This window comes from Onychostoma macrolepis, chromosome 07 (assembly GCF_012432095.1).
Source record: "Onychostoma macrolepis isolate SWU-2019 chromosome 07, ASM1243209v1, whole genome shotgun sequence".
NCBI lineage: Eukaryota > Metazoa > Chordata > Actinopteri > Cypriniformes > Cyprinidae > Onychostoma > Onychostoma macrolepis.
Window position 1 is genome coordinate 24,396,603 of NC_081161.1, and position 27,718 is coordinate 24,424,320.

Below are 27,718 nucleotides of genomic sequence, written 5' to 3' on the forward strand. Positions count from 1 at the left end.
GGGTCTTATTTCGCCTCCCTTTGTCATAACATTAATGATTTTTTATTTTTGTTTTAGGGTGAACTATCCCTCTACAACAGATCTATTTCCTCTCAAATAGTTAGTAAATTGCATTATTACAGCTAAATGAATGTGACTCATCGGATAAAACCAATGTTTGTACCCCCTGAATTAAATCTGAATGCTTTGAAATCATAATACGGATGGCTGAATGAAAAATTATATATTATAGGGTTAGTATAATTTGTATGTTACATGTACAGTTCGAAAAAGCTTAAAGGAAATAGTTTGTAATCATTTAAACAGTGGGAACTCTGTGTATCAAAATCACTTCAATGTTACTAATTAGCTTTTTATATAAACAAGCTTTACTTTTTTGATGAAACCCCATTCTAGCAAAACTGCAACACACTAAACAGACGTCTAACACAGAGAGTACCCAGAGTTTGTTGTACAAGTGCAAGTATCTTAAGTCAGATCTACAGATCAGACGTGTTCAAACAATATGTTCAGCTTGAACAGATTAAGACTCACATCTCTGCAGAAGTTCTCCTCTATCAGTGATAGTACATTCAGTCCAGCCCGGCTAACACAGTGTATCATTGAGAAACCTTTCTGTCACGAAAGCCCTCAGATGTCCAATTCCAAGCCCCTGAGCAGTGGATGAGTGCTCAGTCTCATCCTTTCATCCTACTCTCTTTCATCTGTCCATGTGACAGACAGCAACATCGTGCCACAAAAGATGAGTGCACGTTTGGCTGTGTGTCAGCTCTGACTTGAGATGACGAGCTCTGGAACTGATTGTGACACGGTTCTGCCAAGGATAAAACTTACTAGCTAAGTACATTGACGAAACCACAAACTGCTGTCAGTGAAGTTTTGATGATGTTTTTTAATCTGTTACTCACTGATCTTCGGATTCACAAAAGTTTGGCCAGCATTTAGTCATGTCAACAAGGTGCAAAGCAATCAAGGTCAATATACAGCTAAAATATCCAGTGAATTCATTTACCTGACACTTCTATCTTACGACTAAGTAACACATCATAGTGATTCAGCCAATGAAGATAGTACCATAGATGCTGTAATACAACTAAACTTGAGAACTGTAAGGTACAACCTATCACAGAGATGTAGGTGCCACAAATCAATAGCGAAACATTAAATATTTTTTATTTTTCATTCAAAAGTTTGGAATTGTTAAGATTTTTGAAAGAAGTCTCCTGTGCTCGCTTACAGTTATTTGATCAAAATTTCAGAACAGCATTTATCTTTTGTAACAATGTAAAAATCTGTACTGTCACTTTCAATCAATTTAATGCATCCTCTTTTAATAAATTGAAAGAAAAAATAAATAAAATCCTACTGACCCCAAAATTTTATACAGTAATGTGAGTATTTAGAAGGTAAAAGGGAAAAAGAGCTACAGTAACACTGTCAGGTAAATAAGTATCAGTAAATAAGCAGTTAAAGTGAGACGACACGTCAACAGGATAATGTCAGATCTAAAGAAGTTAACAGACTGAAAGCTAACACAACTGACAGCTGATATGAACTGAATAATTAACAGCCAGGGAAGTTGGTAAACAAAGAGATGTGTAATTAGAAAAACAGACAATGGACTTGAGAATACATAAACAATAATTTCCACAGTGAAACGTATCTTATACTGTGGAAAGAAGAAAACAATTAAATGTGATACGTTAACGTGATAAACAAGCACACAAGAGTGCTGTGCACACAAAGAGATGCGATACCTCGGTGGGCCAGCTTCTGAAGAACGTTCCTCAAACGCTGCACAGCTGCTGCAGACACATCGTAAGTGTGGGGAAGTGAACCTGAATATCTCTGACATTGACCAAACACCCCATCTGCAAAATAAACACACAGACAACTTATACAACCAAATCCTGTGTGATATTATAATTATATATATATATATATATATATATATATATATATATATATAAAATTATGTATGCCATGTCAGTAGCAAGGCTATCTTCATGGCAAGAACAAAATGAATAACAAAAATCATACAATTAACAAAAAGCTATATAAGACATTTAAATTCATATGACAAAAAAAACATTAAGGTGATACTTCTTAAATACACAAGTTTAACATATTTCTGAATAAAAATGTTGTCTATTTACATTAAAATATATTTTTACTATTATACCCCGATGTATGAACAGTATTCCCACAAACCACCCTGATAAAATACTTCATGTTGTGCAAATATCAAATAATCAAACATGGCAATCATTCTATCAGGATCACAATATATGATTTATTGAGGCAAATAATATTTTGTATCAGGTAAACTGCATCCTGCTCTTTAAATTAGCAAGAAACCATATAATACTATGATTTTTAATACAGTGCTGTTCCTCTAGATCATGATAGTGACCATTATAACAGAAAACCTGCCCATCCATGTTAGGCTTGAAGGAAAAAGCACAACTGTTTGTGTCTACTGGCTATCAGTTTATTTTGTGAGGCTGAAGTTTCTGCTTGGGGTCATAATAGCCACAGGGGTTTAGGGTATTTTCTTTCTTTCTTTCTTTTTGACACTTTCAAGATAAGCACACAGGCCATCAGGAAACGCACCTATATAGAGACACACACACATTATCTGGCCCCTTGTTTATCTCCCCATCACCAGGGACCCAGTGCCACTCAATAGTCCGTTGCTAGGCAACCCAAACCATGGCTCAGATTGGCTTCATAATTCAATGGCTATCTGGGCGAACAGGGAGGATGCAGGGTATAGCAGCGGTCCTCACGAGGAATACTAATGACCACAAGTGTTCCTCCACCGTGTAAGAGCAGTTTTCATCTGCACCACGACGTGATGGGATCTGTCAGACTAATGTCGTATGATAAGGCATAAACAGTCTCTATAATTAGCCTTATTGCTTCATCGTGAATAATTCTGTCATTGTAAACTCCAAACTGGCTCACTTAATATATTAAGGGAAACAAGCAGCTCTTTGGCAGAATGGTATTCTAATATGTGAACGTGAGCATGTTTGAGCACAGTAGGAAAGACTAAGAGAAAATAAGTGCAATAAAAAAGAATTCAATACAATGAGAGGAAGCAACTGAACCTTCGCAGGGAGATTGATTGACGGGCGATCAGACCAATCATAATGCCAAATCAGTCATTTTGTCCAACAAACAAACCACACAGGAGAGTAGATTAACTTCGGTGGACTTAAACTTGAAAATGTGTGTATTGACCACATTTGGTGTTTGCAAGAAATGACAGTTTTTAAGTAGCAGTCTATGGAAGCCATGGAATAAAAGAATAATAAAAAAGGTAAATTTGAGTTTATGCTGTAACTGTAGGGCATCATATTTTTTTTTCATTCATGTTTAGTAAATATGAAAAGACGATTGGTTCACGTGCCGCTTGAACTGAGGCGCTACAGTGACCTGTCATGACACAATAAAGATCCACAAAATGATATTTTGAAAATTAACACATTTGAGTAACCTGCTCTGTCTTGTCTGTCAGCAAGTTGTCAGTTTCCTCTTTGCTCCACGATGTGTTTTGTACCGCATGAGAACATGATGTGTAGTGTGAGAGCTCCATGGCTTGTCGGATATAGCAACAGTAACTAAGGGGGGCGGGTCTTTGCGAAGGGTCAATTAAGAGAATACGAATTGAAAATGAGACAACAAAAACAGTGTACACAGACTAAACATCCTACTCTGCCTCCTTTTGACTTGAAACCTGCAATGTCCAAACTTTTTTACATGCACAGCAGACACATGACATAACCACCAGCAAACAGACCCTTTTCACTGCCTCCGTGTCGGTTTCCATAGCAACCTCCCTCACTGTCGGCTGCCTTTTTTTTTCCAGCCGTCTCCGGGAATAATCACACTCTAATTACAGTCATCGCGCTCAAATATAGACTCGGCTGCGCTTTCTTCTATCCCACGATTCCTCGAGCTCTACACTGTACAACCATAAAACAGAGCCTCGGGGAAATAGAGTGAGTGGTAATATAAAATCTATCAGGCAGTCTGAATTATCAAACATGATACATTTGCTTCCCACTTGGTGGTAAATGATATGCCTCTAGAACTCTGCACTTTGTCACTCATTTGCAAAACGCTCTTTATACTAGCTACAATAAGCTTAATAACAGCTCTGAGAGCTCTGGTGGGTCCGTCGTCAAGAAAATCCTGGATCGCTCCATGATCGGTATTGTGGCTATTATTTCCTCTGATAGATCAAAACTGAAGTGAAAATGGAGAATATAGATTGACATTTCGCAACATTTGACCTATTTAGAGAAGGTCTGGATCTCTCAAACTGCCTCTGTCACAGTGAAAACTTCTCAATGTAAGCTGACAAATGGTTTCAAGCATGTGATACTCTAACCTTATAGGCAAATCAATTATATTCAAATTAAAACGAGCATTTTTAAAAACAACGAAAACGACTGTATTAAATATTTCAAAGAAACAAGTGATTATTTTAAACAAAAACTTAAACTTCTAATAGTAATCAGATTGTTAGAACCAATAAACATTACAAATACTTCACAGCTATTTGTCAACACTCTGTCACTCTGATTATACTGATCTAATATTATATGAAAATGTCTATTTGTCTCACTCATATTGCCATCACCTTAATGTGCTGTAATTCTTGTGATCTACCACAAGGAGGAGACTTAACAAGCAAAAAGTGTGACTGATACACTCCTGTTCTGAGATCACAGAACAGCCTTCCTGTGGGAAATGAATGTGTTAAATATATTCATGGTCTATAGTAGTAGCAGATACTGTCTAAATCTGTCATTAGGGATGATTGCTCAAATTCTAGATGTTTTTTATTTTTAATTGTTTTGTTGTTTCATGTGTTAATATACTGTAGCTCCACTGAAGAGAATGACTACATCATTCAAAATCAATAATTTTAATTACATTCTAAAATATTTCAGTAAAACACAATTCTTACCAAGACAAGAAGCCGGTTGATATTGGCTTTGACTGATGAATCTGATTCTGAAATCAATATGCACAGCCAAATAAAACAGAGCACTATTTTAAGCAAATGACACTACTGCACAGACTGAGAGCATTAGGAGTGTAATAAGAAAGCAGACCGCATTTCAAATCATTTGCTGAAACTACTGAACTGAAACAAACAGTAGGAAAAAAATGCAAATACAGAGTAACTAGAAAACTTATATTATACTATGTGACACTTCTGTGCAGTACAGTACAAAAAAAAAAAAATTAATAAAATAAATCTAGTCTGCCAGTGCATTTGGCAGAAGGGACAAAAATGAGACGTTAAACTTGTGTCTCATATCTAAGATGTTCTCTTTTTTGAGGAACTGGCATTAAGAGCAAATTGTGGAGGCCAGACTTGCTAAGTGGTTTTCTTTTCTCATCTCTTTTGTTTCCCCATGAGTAAACAGATATAAAGCAATTCTTCTAGGAAACGACAAGACAATATTACAGCACAAAGTGTGTTTAACCTTGTCTTTCCCTGTCCAGTCAGTTGAGGTCACTGGATCTGCTTTACTCTTTAATGCAAACTATAAAACAATTGAAATGTCTCCTGCCCTCCTCTCAGGTTATGATTCCTAACCCATCACATTAAACACACATTTAACCGAGCTGCCGTCAGAGACGATGAGGACCTGAAACGAATTGCTGCAATATAGCCAAAGATTCACAAATAACAATAACTCACGATTTCCTCCTCAATGGCTGTAAGAGAGCAGGTCGTGAGGATGCAAACGGAGCTCTTGGGAATGAGGCAGTGAAGCACGTCTCTCATTGACAATGCTGAGGCAATTATGTTAATCGATGAAACAAGTGAAACACGATGTTGCAACCAAATCGATAGTAATTCTGCTTTTCGCTCTTTTTCCTGAATTTTTTTCCCGGTCTGCTGGTCAGTCGAGACCTTGGTGTATAAGTCATGAGATGGGCAGATAATGACAGAACAGGAGACGGTGGTCGTATGTGAGGCAACAGCCACAATGAACAACAGAGAGCTTCAAATTTATTCAGATACCCAGTCAGCTGTTCAAAAACGTTAAAACCATTACTATAATGAGTCTCAGACAGACCACACGGATCGCCGCAGAAAATCGATTCCACAGTGCAGAGTGAACCACAGAGTGATACTAATGAAGATAAAGAACAGCCAGTGCCACAGAAGAGGAGTCCATTTTTGCAGCATTAAGAACCACAAATTCAGTAGATTATCTGGATATGTTGAGGCCTTTTTTCATTGAGGCAATTAGTTCATTTGCAGATCTCACTGAAAGTTAAGCCAATAAAGCAGTGTAATTGTTACCAAGACATTATGTACTATATTATCATGGTCAACTGATAACGATTTCTGGTAACTCTTTAGTATAGGGACCAATTCTCATTAACTAGTTACTTATTAGCATGCCTATTATTAACAAATTAACAAACAGAAAAACAGATGTTTGAATGCTGAATCTTGCTAAAATATATCACCTTGGCAACATATCATTTGGCCATTACAATATTCAGATAATTGAAATAAAAATACAAAAACAAATTAGTGCTTGTTTCATGACAGATTCAATCTTTTTTAAATTGTAAAAGTAAGTGGGCATCTCTATATGCATACAGAAATAGAGACAAGAGGAATGCAGTCTGCAATGAAGGAACACTAGGAATACTGGTGTATAAGGTGCTGGTGTTACTTTTTTCTGAAGCGTTTTTTCAGAGTTATTCAATATAAGAAAGACAAAATCTCTGTTACTCAACCTAAGACCAAAGCAACAAAATATAGCATATTACCTACAGGTTCCTTCTAATGATAGGATCCAAAGGTCCTTTGCCTTTTGCCGACTGGAAATACATCTCTGTTCAGGCAGTATAATGTCACCATAATGATTCCAATTTCATATCACCTGCATCACAGTGTAGAATACAATATGTGGTTTCATTTTTCAGGCAGTTGTTCCATTTCTGTTTCTTTTGTTATTCCATTTCTGCATTCTTGCAACTGAGCAAGTTGCAATTTTAAAATAGATATGACACCTTATGAGGACTTTTGTTCACACATTAGAGTGAGAGCTTAGTTTACAATAATGCAAGCCAATAACACCAAAATAACCATTTCATAAAAACAACAAGCCTGGCTTCGTGTTTTGAATAGAACAAATAACACAGAACCATGATTAAAACTTTAAACCATGTTTTGCACAGAGAATAAAAAAACATGGTGAAACTTCATTGTTAATTTTTATCCATCAACTCAAAACTCAAAGCTACTCCAGGAGGAATTCCAAATCATTTCTTATAGTCATTAAAAAAAGTATATACATAAACCTTCTTTTCAAATGAGTTTAAAATATTTAGTAAAAATTGTAAATGATCAAGGCCACAGAGAAAATAGTGTTGGAAGCTTTTTCACAATCTTACAATATCCTGGCCTTCAAGCAGTTATGCTTCCAATACCATAGAATTTGTTATAATGACAGGAAGCAAGGTTTTAAAGATAAAGTTCAGAGTATAGAAAATGTCAAGCGGTTTGGCACTAGTCAGTCTGTGAAAACACACATACATACAGCTCCTGTCCAAACAGAAAAGGTTAGATTGTCTAAGCGGATAATGACTTGCATTCTGATTTTGAATATACTGAGTGTCCTGTGTAAGCTTGTAGTTGTAGTCTGCTAGACATTTTATATCTCTGTTTTGAATGATGTCTCTGGGAAGAATGGTCTAATTGGTTGAGGGACTAATTGGCAGCTTTCCTGCGAGTTTGTATATTTTCTAAAAACCTTGGGCACCCACAGCCAAGCCATCAGTCGCTTAGCCTTTACAGAGACAGGTTTACATTGTTTGACTCTCAGCTATTTAATGGCATAAGTAAATAATGGCGGGAGTTAGTGGTGAAATAAGGGCAATGAAAATTTCCAGCACATACTGTAGCATGTCCTCAAACACATTGGTGGAAATACGAATTATATCATATCACACTGTATGTATCTGATTTTACTTTTTAACATTAACATCTTAATATGATTCCCCTTGATACTAAAATGTTTTCAAACACTGTACTCTACTTTATGGATGGTCTGAGTGTGTAATTATCATTCAGTGGAGGACAGATCACAGAGAATCAATAGCTGGCAGCTCAACAAGAACAAATAAATCAAAACTGAAATGCTCTTAAAATAATGTGTTTAGACTCATTTTTCTGGCATTTTTCCAGCATTATTAGGGATCTGAACTGACGCACCATAAATAACTGTTGGAAGCCAGTTCATGTGCATATTGTGGTATTTGTTGAATGTTGGGGAAAGTAAAGATTAATACTAACAGTTGCTGGCTCATAACTTTTAACATATTTTATGTATTTTTGTGCACAAACTCACTTTTAAAAGTACTGTATAAATACAGCATATATCTAAAAAGAAGCACTAACTGCTCTGCCAGCATCACAATTTTACCTGAATTAAACTTACTAAATAAAGCTTTTATTGATGTCCACACAATGCTTTCAGAGTGCAAGTCCTTGATAATCACATATTTATTCAATTGTGCTTTATCACAGGCACATCCTCAGAGTTACATATCCACATTAGTCAACACTGGTGTAATCTTCAATCTCAAATGTAATTCAAGCATAAAGTAGAAGAATACGACGTGGCAATAAAATACACCCACTCACATACTGCCTGGTGCTCTTAAAAACTTCCTAGTCTCACAGACCCAGACTTCTGACTACCGGTGTAAAGTCTGGTCCACTTCACAGCTTATTCTAGCCAAGAACCACCCACTAAAGATGAGAACAAACCATCTGACTGTTATAGCAGGCGAATAATCAGAGCTGTTTTCATTTTCACATGACATTTAGGGAAAGGCGAATCTGAATCTGATTAAAATCATAATAATAGACTGGCAAGCACAAGCGGTTGATAATAGCGCAGCAGTCTCTGTGAATGTCTGTACAGACACTGCCAAAGAAATTAGCAGGAAATCTATTTAGTGCGAAAGCACTGATTACTCAGTGAACAGCGACTTACATACAGTTGTAGATTTTTCTTGTGCTACTCTGCTACTCAAAAGTGATTTGTTCCTTTTCAAAAGTGCTCATTCTAGCTCCCAATACCTTATAAACACAGCAGTCAAATAACTTGTGTTTCTGAGAAAGCTCCTCTGTTTTGTGTGTACAATATGCATCTGTCAGTTCATAACTACAGTAGCACTTCCTATCACCACCAACACTAGATGCTTATTTGGTAACACTTTAGAATAATGGTCCGTTGTTAACAAGTAACTATGCAGGAAGTAATAGGTAGTACTACATTAACACTTAACTTAATACTGTTAACTAATAGAGAAGCAAGATTAACTAAGCAGTAAGTATTAACAATTTTAGGACAAAGGTAGTTCCTTATTAAATATTTGAGAATTATTAAATAAAAATATCCTCATTGAGAACTACTTGCGAACTATGACCAATTAATAAAGAACAACCAATTAATTACTAATCACAACAGTAATGTCTTAAAAGTGAACAATTGGGTTCTTAGTGGAGACTAATTTATGAATATGATATCCCCCAAATAAGTCGGCTACAGTTTGAAATTGTGACTACTACTCTTACCAAAGGATGGATGTTCTCTGTTTATTTCAAACAAAAACACAGAATAATAATAAAAACAATAATTCACTTAATAATTTTAATAATTAGGAAGTGATGCTGACAAGCTCATGATTGAATTATTTCACAATTATGAACTCTGTTTTATGTCAGTTCAATATGTATCCCACTCCAAATGATCTACTGGTAGAATATCACTAGTGCACCACACAAATGTATGACTGTACAGTGTGTCAGATATAAAACGTTAAATAACTTATTAATTTACGTGTGAGTAATTACTGAATGGTTAGCGTGTTTTTCACTTTAAAATCATTGTCCAGATCACTAGTAGTTCCTTAGTAGCACTTTAGCTTTAAAGTGAAAAATGCATTAACCCCTCACTAATTACTCAAACGTTAGCTTGTCAGCCTGCAGGAATTACTAGTGATCTGGACCATTATTTTAAAGTGAAAAACACCTTAACCACTCAGTAATTACTAAGTAATTTAATAAGTTATTTAACATATTTAAATCTGGCACATAGTGTACAGTCATACATTTGTGTGATGCACTAGTGATATTTTACCAGACACTGTAATCTGGAATATGCAGTTTTGTGCTTAACACAATATAAATGCAGTCAATGCATTCATTAAGGATGTGAATTGTTTTTGTCAAGAGAACATCATTATTTATATTCAAGAAAAGTCCTCCCCAGCCTACTGTCACTAAAGGTAGGTCTTTTGGAGTCAGAGGCATACTGAACTGACACAAACTAGAGCTCATAATTGTTAACTAATTCAATCACTTCCTAATTATTAACATTTTTAAATGAATTATTTTTATTATTATTCTGTGTTTTTGTTTGAAATAAACAGAAAACCTCCATCCTTTGGTAAGAGTAGTAGTCACTATTTTAAAATGTAGCCGACTTATTTGGGGGATATCATATTCATAAATTAGTTTCCACAAAGAACCCAGTTGTTAACTTTTAAGACGTTACTGTTGTGATAAGTAATTAATTGGTTGTTCTTTATTAATTGGTCATAGTTCGCAAGTAGTTCTCAATGAGGATATTTTTATTTAATAATTCTCAAATATTTAATAAGGAACTACCTTTGTCCTAAAATTGTTACTACTTACTGCTTAGTTAATCTTGCTTCTCTATTAGTTAACAGTATTAAGTTAAGTGTTAATGTAGTACTACCTATTACTTCCTGCATAGTTACTTGTTAACAACGGACCATTATTCTAAAGTGTTGCCGCTTATTTTAAGCATCTACAAAGTATGTTCCCTGACACCCACATGCATCTTGAAGAGGAAGTTAGCCTAACATGACAGTTCAGTCATCACGTACTCGCCATCATGTCGTTGAAAATCGTAATCATTTGTAAGACTAGCCTTCATCTTCAAAAACTCAAATGAAGATATTTTTAATCAATGGTTTCCAATTACAGTCTTCGCGCTCTACCCGCTCTGCACATTTCATATGTAGGCTATATCTTATCACATCCGACGGTTGTTCTGTTCGACCGTAGTTCATAAGTGCCCTGCAAAGTGGACATCACCAGATATTCCGCCATGATTCCAGTTCAAAGCGTATGTTCCATACAAAGGGCATTAAAGTGTGCGAGACATGAATTTAAATTGTAATTATTTACAGAGGTATATTATGTCACACTTCACACTTCTCTAGTAAGTTTCGTCTGTGTGAGAAGACGCTGCGCAAATCCGTGAGTGAATGTTCGGAAGTGAAATAAATAATAAATAAATAAACAAGGATTTTCAGGGAGCAACGGACACTGTGTAGGGAGCAGGTCAATCGGAACACAGTTCATGCACGTAGCTCTCTTCTAACGAGCTGGTTATCTGAATCAGGTGTGTTAACTAAGCAAGACATGCAAAATATGCAGAGCAGGGGGCGCGAGGACTGGAATTGGGAACCGCTGGGCTACGTCATGTGTCATTCACCGGTGAGAAAACTTTACAGCACAGTTAGTAAAAATACTACAATACCAGGAAGGAAGATTGGGTTGTTGATGTTTGTCTGCCATTCTCGCTCTCTTTGCACAGCGTGCGTGATCGCGCTGATGACGTATCCTGTCTGTGCGAACCGGGTGCGCAGAGGTATGCAAATACATACATTGACAGGCAGGTAGGAAAGCCAATTAAAACGCTCGGACCGAGCGTTTTGATTGGATGAACATTTCTTGGTCCTACACCTTCCACAGAATATATAAATACAGATAAATACATTTAGACCACTTAACTTAATGATTGCTATCAGGATGTGAATAGACTTTCAACCAGAATAACAAAAAATGTTTCTTAAGGCAATCACCTATTGCACCTTTAACCATTATTGCTTTACACATTTTATTTGTGTTTTTCGAAGTTGAACTAAAGTCTTATGGGTTACACTTTCCATTTTTAGGTGGACTAACCCTTTAAGGGCTCAATGACAAACTACAGAGAATAAAAAGCACTCCACATTTCAATGCTCTGGCTGTTCGTGCATCGTCTAGATTATTAATTGAATTCTCAGACTGTTCCACCTCATTCTGAATGATGACTGGTCTTAACGGTCCTCTAGAGCTCCATGTTTTCTCCACCATCTAGTGTCTTTCTGTTTTTTTTTTTGTTTTTTTTATTCTGTTCAGCTGCAGGCTGTTCTCACTCATGCCAAAATACTGGGTCCACCACCAGCTTCCTGTCTCCTGACTGCTCTGCATTGTCAACAAAGAAGTCTTCTGTGAATGTCTGCAGGTGGCATGAGCAGGTGTTGTTCTGGTACATCTATAGAAATTGAACAGGAACTGAGACAGGACAATTCCCTGCAGTGCCACAATATTACATGACAGTAAGGTAGTGCAGGATCACCCACCGGAGGTGATTCCCACACTAATCTAGTCACACAGGGTGCTGAAGAGGTAGTGGAAGGACTGACGGGGTCTCACAAGAAAGGTAAAAAGACCACGCTAGAGGTAACAACGAAAGGAAAAAGATATTTATGAAAATGCAACTCGTTACCCTGTCCACATCCTCTCGCATTACCAGATTATGGGCTTGTTTGTAGCCACTGATGACCTTCATTCTGCTTCTGTAAGATGAGGTGAGTCAGCATCCAAAGGTATAAAGATAACAGCAGCAGGATCAAGCATGTTCAGTTTAAAGATTTATTTTCTGTCTCTGTTAAAAAGAGTGGATAAGCAGCCCATCCATCAAAAATAAATCTTGTCACTCCAAATCATTCTCAAGAGAACAGATTGTGCAACAACACGAAGCAAAGGATGGGGAAAGAAACTGAGGGGAGATAAAAGTCCCCTGACAGTCCTTGGGATATTTCCCTCATAAGTCCTAAGGTTTGACAGCACTCCCAGAGTACTAGGGTTTTCACCCTTCACTGCATTTGTTTAATTGAAGTGAATGACTTGAAATGGTGCTCATCTTGTTTGAGCTTTAAATGCATTCCACACCAAGAGAAAACAGTCATACATGTGGTTCCAAATGCAGCTCTGAACAAATGAAAGAAATGCTTACATAATTAACTTTTGATCTCAAAAGCTCCAAGTAAGTTTACAGGTATCAGAAATTATTTTGGTCAATGTACTGTGTTGCTTTCACACTTGTGGCCGAGTGATATCACTATAGAGCGAAATCACATTGCTACTACGAATGTGATACAACTTGTGACAGCACAAGTGTGTAAATAAGAAACAACCGTGGAGTTTCTTTAAAAAACATTTTGAATGCAAAACTGCTTCCTTCCACCATTGACTCAAATCTCAAGTTGACAGTTTAACAGATGAGTCCAAGCCTCCATTATTAATGTGAAAAAGGTAAAAAGAACAAAGCCAGACATGAAGTGGCTGGAGGTTAGCTGCATTGAAAACACATGAGTGCTCATATCCTACATACAGCTCACAATAGGGGTGAAGTTTGGGGGATTTTGTCCACGAAATGATAAGAGCACACGTTATTTTAACACATTATTTTATTTTACACACAGTTTTTTTTTTTTAACTTAGGCGCTGCAAAACAAATACTTGAAATACCTGAAACTGCTTCAGTACTATTACTCCCCGCGTCTAGGGAACGATAAGGGCATTATAGAAATAGTAGTGATGGATTCCCAAAAAACAAGAAATCACTCCGGTCGGGGACCAAACAAGCACACCGATTAAGTAAGCAAAACTGTGATGTTTATTAAAGATTATTGGTGAAACCTAGAGAGAATCTCTTCGGGGTGGCCACAGGCCAACATAAAAGAAATCTAGAACGAAAAAGTAGAAATTAAATAACCTGATAACACTGTAAAATAAAATACAGCCAGCTTACCTAACTACCTAACCAAAAAACAAAACCCAAACAAATTCACACAAAATAAACGGGCAGGACACCCCTTCGCTCTGTTTCACAAAGTGTGCTGTATCTTAACAAAAATGAGAACTAAGCTTTAGCCACGAAACATTTGTTAGACATTAGTTTGGTCGCTGGCCGGAGGAGGAATCCAGGATCTCCGAACCCGTTCGTGTTTGCACCAACAAAGAGCTCCCCGAATACTGGCAAGCTGCGTTGTTAAAAGACTCCGCCTTAATAGAGCGACCAATTATGCGCCGACACCACAGCATCATGCAACCTATGAGAGAGCAGACCAAAGAGGAGAGCAAGAGGGGAAAAAAAAGAAACAGCAATACAACAAATATTTTTACCAAAAGAAACGGTCGTAACAAGTACATTTTCTACAGATACCAGCTGTGCTTTCTCAATCTCTTCTCTCTAACAGCAACAGTCTTAGAATTGATAATTGTATTATTATTATATAATCCCACTCAGAGCTATCAAGCCTGAGCAATCACAGACAACAGAGTTTGAGTTAATAAGACAATACTTTAATTACGGTACTCTTCAAATTTTATGGCCTTAATGTTGTGGCCATTTTTCCCTGTGGTATCGTAAAAGGTATTGAATATCATAGAATAAAAAAATAAGGTACTGCGACAACACTACAGTACATCAAACCATCAAATTCTGAGGTCAAAGCATCTGCAAACCCTGATAACAATTACACCTGAAATGAAAAAAATATTACTATAGGAACATGATAAAGAGTTGTCATTAAGAAGTTGGGATAGTACTAAAAAGGAGGTGATTACAAATAAAAGGTTCTTGTTTAGGCATAAAGGCATACAAGTTTACAAGAAACCAGATATTTGATAATTATGACAAGACTAAAACCACCGAGAGAATTTAAATGCTGACAGAAACTGATCTGCAATCAGTCAGCAGCACAACGTAAATCTCAGACTGTCTCTCTGACATCTAAACCTTGATTGGTTCTTTTCACCTACAGCCTGATCTTGAAAGGACTTGACTTGATAAGTCATTTTACTAGCCAAGTCCCCATTCAGTCCCTCACTTTCTCTCTTGAAGGCCACACAACATTGCTTTCCATTCTGAGAAATGTTAGAAAGATGGTAGTTCAGCAATGTTGTTTGCTCAGCGCTCTTCTGTTACTTGATATTTTGGTGTGTCAAGAAAGATGGTAGTCCCACACAAACCAGGGGCCTGAACCTTGATGTACCTAAACAAACTCAGGGTTACAGGATTAGTTTTGAGTTGACAAAACCAATCCAGTCCAATCTGTCTTTGTTGGTACCATGAATCTGATCATCAACTTTCTCTGTCAACTCAGGCTTTATCCTGAGTTAATGGAGCACATGCACATAAAAGTGTGACATCAGTAATGAGCAGCCAATCACATGCCTTAAAACCGTGATTCACTTCTTGTGAGAGAGTCAGTGCGAAGATTAAAAGATTGAACAATATGAAGAATTTAAACACATTTACACAGCAACGATCTATCCATGAATGAGGAAAACTTAAAGAAAACATCTTACCATATAAGTGCAAGTAAAAGTTGTAAAGTTAGTTTATAGAGTTGATAATGTTTATAGGTATAAAAACACTTAAAAATCGAAGCTCATATGTAGTCATGTTTAAAGCTATTGATTCTAAAACTTATATTGCATATTATCTATATGTTTACATTGATTTTAAATAAAAGCTTAATTACTATTAAACTAAGCTGGCTTGCGTAATGAATTAAGGGTATAATAGTTATATAAATAATATAAAATAATTATTAAAAATAATTATCTCTAAAAAAATCAGATGATTTTATCTTTAAAAATGTTTTATTATTTAGCATCCATTAATTTGGAGTACGAGAAACTGGAGGAGTGGCTTTATTGCGTCACTTTGCTTGCAGCTGATTGGTCAAATTTCAGTTTGAGATCTCTAAACCAGAACATAACCTGCCCCTGAGCAGGTTAGCTGTGGAGTGCAAGTTACTATGGCGATGAACACTGCTAAAAGCCAAACCACTTTCATGGTATCTAAAACCCAGAGTTGGGGCAAACTAAACTGAAACTTACCTGGCTAGCCAGCTAATCCGGCTTCATGGTACAGGCCCCAGCTGTCCATCAACGATCATTCTGCAGTTACTGCCTGACCTCGTTCCATTAATAAGAACAATCAAGCCACCTTTACACAACTGTTTCTCATGAGGAGCTCTTTCTTCCTTTCCAAAGATACATTTACATCACACCAGCACAGGTAAGGCTGGGAACATACTGGTTGCTTTTCACAATATAATGAAAACATCATTTCAAAATAAACTTGGGTTAGACCAGGGGCCTGTTCCATAAAACAAGTTTACCAAATAAGCCAGGCTTATTTCAGTAATTCTGACTTATTTTCACTTGATTTGGTTTCTGAAAGCAAAATTACCATAGCTCAAGCTCAGTCACTGTGGCAACTTATGCTGGCAAACTAACCTGGTCCGGAGCAGGCTAACTGTCCGGCTAAGCTGAGCTCCTCTAACACTGACCAATAGGAACGCATTGATATTACCACTGACTCTCTCACATACAATTAGTTGACTTTATTATTAATCCAAAAATAAAAGTATACAGAAAATACACCTTAAATAATCAAATAAATAAAAAATAGGCTACAACCAACTGTATTTAATGTATTGTGCCCAAAATAGGCTAATGACATTTTAACATGGTTGCTACTCGAGCATTTAGTTGATCAGCGGTTTCTAGCCATGCAGCCTTTCTCTCTGAATTTATGACAGCTGCACCTTTTATGGTTATTAGAACATTAAAACATTGCAATCTAACATGGCTCTTTAAAGCATTAAAAACACTAAATCAAAAGTTAAAATCACTGAATTAAAAATTAAAATAAATAATAGAAATCAGACTACATTTTAACTGATAAGAGGAACACACATTTAACTCATTTGAGCTAGTATGGCTGTACTAGCCATTTTACATTTGATTTACAGTTACAGCTATCATAAAAATACACTTATAAGTAGGATTAAAATTCTGTGTGTCACATTTAATGTCCAACAACAAATATTTTAGCAGAATGTATATTGTATTCTGAATTCTTGCGCTATTATTCTATTCTGCTCCGTCTGTGTAACGCGCATGCGCTCAGCAGTACTCGTTCGCTCGCTTAGCCTCGCCCACTCCTGACAGCAAAATGGATATATTTGCATGACTTTCTAACATTTACAGATGAAAAATATACCTGTGACGTGTCAGTAATACACTGAGGAAAACATAACGTCTCAAATGCATTAAACAACACAAATATTCGCTGTTTGCCATGGTGGATCGATTTGATCCATGATCGACATTAAGTGTGTTTTGCAAAAAGTGTTTTATGAAATTGAAAACCGAGTCAAAGGCTGAGAATTAGTGTATGGTTTTGCAGATTTTGTGTGTGCTTCTGCTGTTTGAGAGTCAGCTTTCAGAAATTGTGACAAGTAAAGATTGTGTATGCAGTTGAGAAAGAAACTGTATAACTTATGATTTTTATTGATATGTTTGTATGTTATGTTTGTTTTGTGTAATGTATTTGCACATTTGTGTATGTTTTGATATGAATGAATATGAATTGAGACACATTTGTTGGTTTTGAATTCACTGTACATCTTGAAAATGTTAGTTGTACGTGCACTTGTGTTTTGAATTTAATATTTTTACACGTTCTTGTACATTTATTTTGTAAACATGAATTTACAGTACTTAATATAAATGTTTTACATTTCAAAATATTTAATGTATTATTTGCATATTTAAATAAACAATCTGTATTTGAAAACAAAGTAGTTTTATAATGTAATTGTATTTTTAAAAAAAATAAAAATACTGATCTGAATTAATATAAATTAACTCAACTGTTGGGTAATTTTTAACCCAACTGGATTTTAACCCAATTCATTGAGTTAAAATAACCCATAGATGGGAAGGTGCTATACCAACCCATAGTTGGGTTACTAGTTGGGTTATTTTTTAACCCAATTCATTGAGTTAAAATAACCCATAGATGGGAAGGTGCTATACCAACCCATAGTTGGGTTACTAGTTGGGTTATTTTTAACCCAACATTTTTTAGTGAATATGCAGGGCTGTGGCCCCCCAGGAACTGAGGTTGACACCCCTGGGGCCTGTATCATGACGGTAGATGAACAAATTCAGAGTTACAGGATTAGTGTCGAGTTGAAAAAACAAAACCACTCCAATCCGGCTTTGTTGGTACCATGATGCTGATAATCAGCTTTCTTTGAGGTCACGTTGTCCTTTTTAAAGCATTATCTATTCATTCTACAGCTTATTTATATTACATGCGATCTATATATATTTACATTAATTTAAAATAAATTATAACTGTTAAACTAAAATTGCTTGTGTGTAATGGATTAATAATAATATAAATCATATAATTATATAAAATAACTCTAAGTAATTATCATTAAAGCCAGACAATCTTTTTTTTAGTACTAGTGAACTTTAATTTGGAGCGAGATAAACTGGGGGAGTGACTTTTTTTGTGTCAGACGTGTCACTTTGCTCACATCTGATTGGTCCAATTTCAGTTTGAGATCTCTAACTCAGAACATAACCTGCCCCGGAACAGGGTAGCCGTGGAGTGTAAATTACTATGGCAATAAACGCAGCTAAAAGCCAAGCCACTTTCATGGTACCTAAAACCCAGGATTGGTGCAAACTAAACTGAAACTTACCTGGCTAGCCAGCTAAACCAGCTTCATGGTACAGGCCCCAGGTTTAAAACAACTAAACACTGTAAATAAATAAACCTTCATATTAATCTAACATTTAATTTCTCACTAAAATTAAATGTTCTACACATACCTTTTATTTCCATCATAATCTTGTTGTGCAGACTTTTAAAGAGAATTTGTCAGTTTGATAGAAACACATGTCCCCAGAAAAAGAATCAAAACACAAGATCATTTATAGCCATAAAATGAAAGACAGTCACAGGGTAGCAGAGTGACAGCTTGGAAGAGACTTAGCTTTTTGCAGTTTTAATGAGAACCATTTATTTTAAATGGTGAAAGTGCAAAATGTAATCTTTTAATGACTCACCGTTGATGCAGACTTCGTACGACTCGCATACCTCATTTCCAAACAGACAACCTATGGGGGCAAAAAAAATCTGCATTATTGGAATGGAAAGCCACTGACATGGGTGAGGGAATTCATAAAAGCGGTTTGTACAGCTTATCAAGTTTCTGCTGATCTATATCGAAATGCAACTCGAGAAAGCAGACAATGAGCCATTTAAGACAGACTTCTAATTAGTGGGAATTCTAATTTGAGTAGTAAACAAGCTTTGAAATATCCTTATTTATAATACATATGCTTTGGTTCGACACTGGATGGCTATCACTTTTAGTGCATGCAACAGCTCTATATACTGTAGCTATACAGCTATAATTAAAAAAACAAGTTAGTATTAAGCAACTTACATTTTAGGATCAGTATCACCAGTATAATTTGGTGATACTGAACGAATCGTTCTTTTGAGCCGGTTCTCAGGAAGTAACCGGTCGAGCGGTTCTCACAATCGAACTGAATCGAACTTTAGATCCGGGTTGATGATGCAGTATGCACAGTAGGGGTTTTTTAAAGTCAACTTTTATGTGAAGAAAGTCGATTCGAAGTCGACTAGTCACTGATGACGTCATTAATGAACAAATAAGTCTGGAGCTGTGACAAACACCTTGTGCACAGCTATGGCATACGACACAGTGCCGCCCACATGGCTATTGCTCCTATAACAGCTCATTTTTATCAGTTCTTTTGTCTTTATATTCGTTATATTTCTCACAGATTTCTGCTCGTTCTAAATCACATACAGATAAAGTTGCACAGTAAAGATTACATTCATATGAATGCATTAGTGAGAGCGATTGCCTGTGTGAATTAATTCTACCTGGCAGCTACTCTCTACTAGTAATGAAGCTGTGGGATTTAGTTAATAAGAAATATATGCTTGAACGTTTCAGTTTCTAATCTATTTTATTGATAAATCGCCGAACAGTGTTGACAATACATTTCCGCGCTGAACGATTCTGTGCGCGCGTGATCTGCGCATGATGTACGCGCTACTGTCTGAAGCCTATGTGTGTGCGTTACAGAGCAGCAGCACATTATATTAGAATGTCGATTAACTGACCTGTACTATAAGCTGTTTTAAACGTGCATTCTCCCGTTCAATTTCGAGCATCCAGTAATATAATCGCACATGTCTTGTGGAGCGCTTTCAGAGTATGCATTTATTTGTCATTTTAACTGTTTGGAAACGGAGCTTAAATGTGGAAGTCCTTCAGAGATTTCTTATATTTCTTATATTGTTGCGCCCTCTATAGTCGACGTCAAGCATAAGCGTCATGGCAGAGCATTAAAGTCGACTAGTCGATTAGTTAGTGCAACCCCTAATGCACAGCCAAAGTAGCACGTCCAACTCAAAAAGAACTGAATGAGCCGTGGCGAAGTTTGTCGAGGATTACCGAAGATTCTGATGAGTGAGTTGACGATACTGTGCAAGACTGAGGTGCGTACTTGAAATATGCTTATTATGACTGTTATTGATTTACATTTTATTAAAATCTGCAAAAACCTTTCTGTCAAGTGATGTAAATTAATTTTACAACAGTTTATTGTGCATGCATATTATATTTAAAGTTCCTTAAGCAAAATCAAGGAGTTTATAAGACTTTAAACTGTAGACATGTAGAACATATCTGCATTTGTGCATAAATGTCTGTAATGTGTGCTGTAGCTGTGAAACTTTTAGGAATCTTATTCAAGTTGTAGGCTAGTCAATATTGGTCAGTCAGTCGTATCTGACATAAAGGATCCGCAAATGAAATTGACCACAAACACCATTAACTTAAATGAATTATATGGCAATAATCAGCAAATGCTTTCACACAAATAACTTTATTTTTTAAATTTTTCAATATGTGTTGACACAAATGACTTCTTTGAAATTTTCATTGATACAACATGGCACTGAGTTATTAGAAAATAAATGCGTATTGCTTGATGATGTCAGGAACCAATGAATCGGCTTTTTGAACCGGTTCAATGAGCCGATCTGTCCAACAAGAACTGGTTCACGTAAATGAATCAGACTTTGCATCACTAATGTCAACACTCTATATATTTTTTTTGCTGTTGAATTCGATCATTTAAATGATCCCTCTTCATAATAATGATGTGTCATTTATTTTCATATCAGTTGGCAAAGGAGAGGAACAGGAAGGCACAGAACATTTGTAAAAGAAAGAAGAGAAGTGTCAGTGGAATGAGATATAAAAATAATAACAGATGGATAATATGCTAAATGACAAAAGAGGAAGAGAGGTGTGATGCTGAAGCATGTGATTCACAGCCTTTCATTGCTCAGTGTGATTCCATCCATTGACCTATAGAGTCAATGAGTTTCCAGTGAGTTTCCACCTCACTGACTGGAGTGTTTTTGAAGCTGCTGCCACCGATCTGGATGAGCTCACAGAGACTGTAACATCTTATGTCAGTTTCTGTGAAGATATGTGCATTCCTACCAGGACTCATCTTACTTACAACAACAACAAACCATGGTTCACTGCAAAACTCAGACAGCTCCGTCAGGCCAAAGATGATGCTTACAGGAAGGGGGACAAAGTCTTGTATAAACTGGCCAAATACACACTGGAAAAGGAGATCAGAGAGGCAAAGAGGAATTATTCTGAAAAAATAAGGATTCAATTCTCTTCCAGTGACTCAGCATCAGTGTGGAAATGTCTGAAAGAGATCACCAACTACAAGACACCATCCCCCAGCACTGTGGAGAATCAACAACTGGCAGACGATCTGAATGAGTTCTACTGCAGGTTTAAAAAAACACCCCACACCCGCCCTGAACACCTCTCCACACAACCATTCACAACTCCAGCAACCCCCCTCTCCCCCACACCTGCAATTCAGATCAGTGAAGATGATGTGCGCCAGGTCTTCCAGGAGCAGAAAAGGAAAAAAGCACTAGGCCCAGACTGTGTTACACCAGTCTGTCTGAAATCCTGTGCTGACCAGCTGGCTGCCATCTTCACAAAGATCTTCAACAGATCACTGGAGCTGTGCGAAATCCCTTCATGCTTCAAACGCTCCACCATCATCCCCATCCCAAAGAAATCCAAAATTACAGGACTAAATGACTACAGGCCTGTGGCTCTAACGTCTGTGGTCATGAAGTCTTTTAAAGAACTGGTGCTGGCCCACCTGAAGGACATTACTGGACATAGGGACATGTTCGGTGAAGACCAGAGAGAGGTTAAAAGGTCTCCTAAAGAATTTCAGTCTCAGTCTTTGTCTTGTATGTGTGGGGGAAAAGTCAATCTAAAGAAGCTCGTGATTTCCAGCGTGGAACGCATGTGATGGCCATCTCTTTGACCATCAGTCTTGATTACTTGTCCCAAATTTGACAATCTCCTTCCGGCATTGTACTTATCAATAAGTATTCTTTTGTCTTAATGTTGCGAGCTGTTCTGTGAAAGAGGCTTGTTGGTAAGGCTTGCTCCAGACTCATGGCGCGAGAGTACCATGGACAGATTTATGACGTCCTGTTGGGCTTTGCTGGAATTTCGGCTCCTCATGTTTCGATGTTCTGAATCGAATCTTAAATTTGTCTGACTCGTTCTGACCCTACAGTACCCTTACTGGATCCTCTTCAGTTTGCCTACAGAGCAAACAGGTCTGTGGACGGTGCAGTCAACATGGGACTGCATTATGTTCTGCAACATCTAGACAGACCAGGGACTTATGTGAGGATCCTGTTTGTGGACTTCAGCTCGGCCTTTAACACTATCATTCCAAACCTCCTCCTGCCCAAACTAACTCAGCTCTCCGTACCCACCTCCGTCTGTCAGTGGATCAACAGCTTCCTGACAGACAGGCAGCAGCTAGTGAGGCTGGGAAAATACACATCCAGCACCCGCACCATCAGCACTGGAGTTCCTCAGGGCTGCGTTCTCTCCCCACTGCTATTCTCCCTTTACACCAACGACTGCACATCTAAAGACCCCTCTGTCAAGCTCTTGAAATTTGCAGACGACACCACAGTTACTGGCCTCATTCAGGACGGTGACGGGTCTGCTTACAGACAGGAGGTTAAGGAGCTGTCTGTCTGGTGCAGTCTTAACAACCTGGAGCTCAACACGCTCAAAACAGTAGAGATGATCGTGGACTTCAGGAGAAACCCCCCTGCTCTCCCCCCACTCACCATCATGAACAGCACAGTGGCTGCAGTGGAGTCATTTAGGTTCCTGGACACCACCATCTCCCAGGACCTGAAGTGGGACATTTACATAGACTCTATTGTTAAAAAGGCCCAGCAGAGGTTGTACTTCCTTCGGCAGCTGAGGAAGTTCAACCTGCCACAGGAGCTGCTGAAACAGTTCTACTCTGCCATCATTGAATCCGTCCTCTGCACATCCTCTGGTTCATCTCAGCTACCAAATCTGACCTCAGAAGACTACAGAGGGTAGTCTGGACTGCTGAGCGAATCATTGGTACAACACTCCCTGCTCTCCAAGAACTGTACTTATCCAGAGTGAGCAAAAGGGCTGGCAAAAATAGCATACTCCAGCACACTCCCTCTTTGAACTGTTGCCGTCTGGTTGGCGCTACAGAGCATTGAGCACCAGAATGACCAGGCACAGGAACAGTTTCTTCCCTCAGGCAATCCATCTCATGAACACTTGACAATAATTGTGGAACACACACTATTTATACACTTATACACTTATTTATCTAACACACATACCTAGTCTACATTTCAATTTGCACATAATATACCTGTACATACAAAACTGTCTATTGTAATATACCTGTACATACAATTGTCAATTTGTATATTGTTATTCCTTATTTACTTATTCTATTTTTTAATTCTTCTTTGTATTATCTATGTTTTTTGTTCTGTCGCTGTCATTCTGTTGCACTGTGGAAGCTTCTGTCACGAAAACAAATTCCTCATGTGTAAACATGCCTGGCAATAAAAGCTCATTCTGATTCTGATTCTGAGTCACTCATCACTGAGCGCCACCTTCCACTCAATCATCTCTGGAGTATATAAGAATGAAATAGACAGGTCTCCCTACTGACCACTGATATGGTGGATGCATGAAGAAAATAACAAAAGTTCATGTAATTATTGTGAACATCAGCTCTAGAGAGATGAGGCAGGATTAGATGCGAACACACAGACTGCTGAGGCTGAACCGACCAGAACACAAACTGTGACACAAAACAGTTTGCCGTCTCCATGGAGACGAGACTGAAAGGGAGCTCTTAGGTGACAAGAAGAAAGATTACAGAGCTTTGTACACGTGCCAATGTGTGTGTGTATGTGTGTGTGTGTGCGCACATGGCCAAGGGACTCTTTAGCAGCTGTCCTTTGATAAAGCACAAGGGAAAGACAAATGTCCCTGAAAGGAAGAAAAAGAGTGAGTGAGAATTAGAGCTCTCATTTTGCCTTTCCCTTTTTCATTACCACATACATTTATTACGTCGACAGTAGAGAAATGTTTCATATTTTTTTCTCCTTTCTCAAGCCTCTGAGATCACTTTATAACCCACACATTTGCTTTATTATCTGTCTTTCTCTGTCCCTGTCGGTATGCCCTCACAGCTGTCATTACTGTCATAATCCATAAAAGAGCCAAAAAGAATCAACAAACTAGAGCAAAATAAAGTCTGCAAAAAGACCTCATATCTACTCAGAAAATCTTGCTAAAAGACATTAGCCATGCAGCGGAGTGCTGATATTGGCATGCTGAATCAGAAAGCCGGCTGTAATAAATGGCCTGTCAATGGTGGAGGGAGGGTCAAGTGAAGATTCTGTCTCTATTAAACATGAAGACAGTCCCACACTAAACTCTACTCTACACACTGTTTAAAGCTCTGTAATTACTCCTGGGCACTCAAGTCTTATCAAACCACTCTGCCTCTTTTATTAGAACTTGTCAGAATTCTCATCAGCATTCCATATTAATTATCCCCGTTCCTCACTCCGACGGCTGTCTGGATAAAACGCGTTCTGCCTGCCGCTAGCTCCTAAATCAGGTCGACAAAACCATTTGTTATCTCTGAAGAGTGTCTGCGCACCCTGGCCGGCCTGTGCTTGTTGGCTCCTGAGGTTGATTAAAAGGAAACATAATTAAAGAGTAATAGCTGAAGTCTATTTTTTCACTGTAGGGAAGACAAGAGGCTCCCGTGGCACACCACACTAAAGAGAAACACTTCAGCGATAAGATTAAAATGGTTCAGTCTAAATAAAACACTTGTTTTAAGATTGTTAGTCATTGTTAGCGACAAAACTGTGTAATGAGAAGACAATATATAAGGGACAATTATTTTTGTGAACATTATTAGAATATTAACCCCAACAAAATGATCACATTATGATAACATAATTAAAGCTTAAAAATTGTCCAGACCATTACAAATCAATTGGCCTAGCACAATATTTTTGTAATAGTAATACTGAAGCCCTAGGTCAGGGGTTACCAGACATGGTCCTGGAGGGTCGGTGTCCTGCAGAGTTTAGCTCCCACCCTAATCAAACACACCTGAAGCAGCTAATCAATGTCTTACTAGGTACACTTGAAACTTCCAGGAAGGTGTGTTGAGGCAAGTTGGAGCTAAACTCGGCAGGACACAGGCCCTCCAGGATCAAGTTTGGTGACCCCCGCCCTAGGTCATCTTCACTAGTCGATATATTGGTCTCCCTTGGTAAAAATTCGTGTTCCGGGCCCCCTCACCCTCACAGGGCCATTGGAATCGGCCTAACCTTCCCTCCTGTTACGGCGCTCCTGATTAACGGTTATAATAAACACACACAAACAACATTCATTTAAATATATGTATGTTGAGCAGGTCAATCAGACAACATCAAATATAAGGAAATCTCTGACCCTAGTGAAAAAAATACTAACTTCTATACTAAAAACAAAATATTAAATAATACTAAAATGTATTTGAAATACAATTATTTCATGCTAAGAATAATACAAATATATTTACATATTTACATACTTAAAAATACCTTGCAGTTGTACCTATTTTTGTAATTAATGCACTTTGATTGTCTGGAAGTAGTACTGAAGTCCAACTAAAGATAAACTGAAGTATATTTGATTGTGCTAAAGTGAAACTATTGCAAGTACATTTTAAATATCTTGCTTTTAAAGACTGATATTATTCAAAGATGATACAATCCTCATAAATAGTGATATTAAAACACATTTTAGACTTAATATTAAGAAATGGGCATTGTGCACAAGTAGTACTCCAACTAAAATTTAATTATAATTTTTATATCAGTAAGTCTCGAGCGATATGTCAGTACATATGTTAATAGATTTGAACTATACTTAGTATGAAATAAATGTATTTTAAATATATTACTTTTTTACTAGGGGAATAACAAGAATGGTAAATCAAAATAACATTTACATTTTACATTCATTCATTTAGCAGACACTTTTATCCAAAGTGACTTAAGCGACTAACGTAAGTATGCAAGAGAGCTATGTAACTGTGCTGAAGAATTATAAACTTTTTTTATTTATTTTTATATATATTTTTTTTTTGCAGAATCATGGTAATGGTTGTTTTCACCAGGAATTCCTCTTTTAAACAATTATTTACAAAATATTTCTAAATATTGCAAACAACAAAAGCATATGCCATCGATTAACAACTTTGCAGCTCACAATAGGTTTGCCCTTAAACGTTTATAAGTTATCATTAAAAAAACTATTTCTCTAAGGGAAATAAATGGGATTTTTACTTCTGTCTTACAAAAACATGCTTTTAGACATAACTGTTTCACTCAGCAGTAATTTAGAAGGAGCTTGTTGATTTAAAGCATTCATAAAACACGTTTCAATGGAGATAAGAAACCCTCGGATGCCAATTGCACCAGTACAGTGTCACACAGAAAGATAAAATAAAATGTAAACATTTATTTAATTCTACAGTTTTCTTCAACTAGCAAGCAACACTCTAGCACAGATTGCATTTTGTGCCTGTGCCTGATGAAAATTTCCTTCTTACTCCGAGCCACAGGAAACACACCAGGTGCTGAGCACATCTGACTCTTCACCCCTCCCACAGCAAGACACTTTGACTGAAGCCTACAGGCTGACATCTTTATGAGGAATCCATTTTAACCCTCCCACCACTCACACAGAGCCTCATTTCCCAAGAGGTTCAGTCTGTGAGGATGCACAACAACAGCAGTGAATGCAAAGCCCCATTCTATGGTGATTAAAGCAAACATGCAGAACTGTATACTGAGCGATGATAGCATGCATTAGTGTTTTATTCAGGCTAGGAGATTTATACACACTTAAATTACTGCCTTTTATGGATATTCAACATCTTTTATGTTAAATAACTGTTTATATGCTTGACCCAGGTGCTAAAAATGCATACACTCCATACTAATTCTACCGCCTTAACTAAGTGTGGTGTGAAAATGGATTTTGGTGAGGTTATAAATAACCAGTGCCAAGTGACCTGGATTCTGAATTATTAATTCAATATGATCCAGGGAGGGTAGGGGACTCTATTCACTTATGATTGGACTTGTTTAATCATTTTTGGCCTGGTATTACTGAAGACAACTTTAATAAGGATGAAAATCTAAACTAACTGCTATATAAT

General features: G+C 37.2%; 1 protein-coding gene across 1 annotated transcript in view; it reads right to left on the reverse strand.

Moving 5' to 3' along the window:
- ptprn2 (protein tyrosine phosphatase receptor type N2) overlaps positions 1-27,718 on the reverse strand; it is a 189,365-nt gene that overhangs the window by 141,221 nt on the left and 20,426 nt on the right. The window contains exons 2-3 of the mRNA XM_058781550.1: positions 19,088-19,138; positions 1,758-1,871 (exon numbers count right to left, since the gene is read on the reverse strand). Of these exons, the coding sequence (XP_058637533.1) occupies positions 1,758-1,871; positions 19,088-19,138 (165 nt within the window). The remainder of the gene's footprint in view (positions 1-1,757; positions 1,872-19,087; positions 19,139-27,718) is intronic.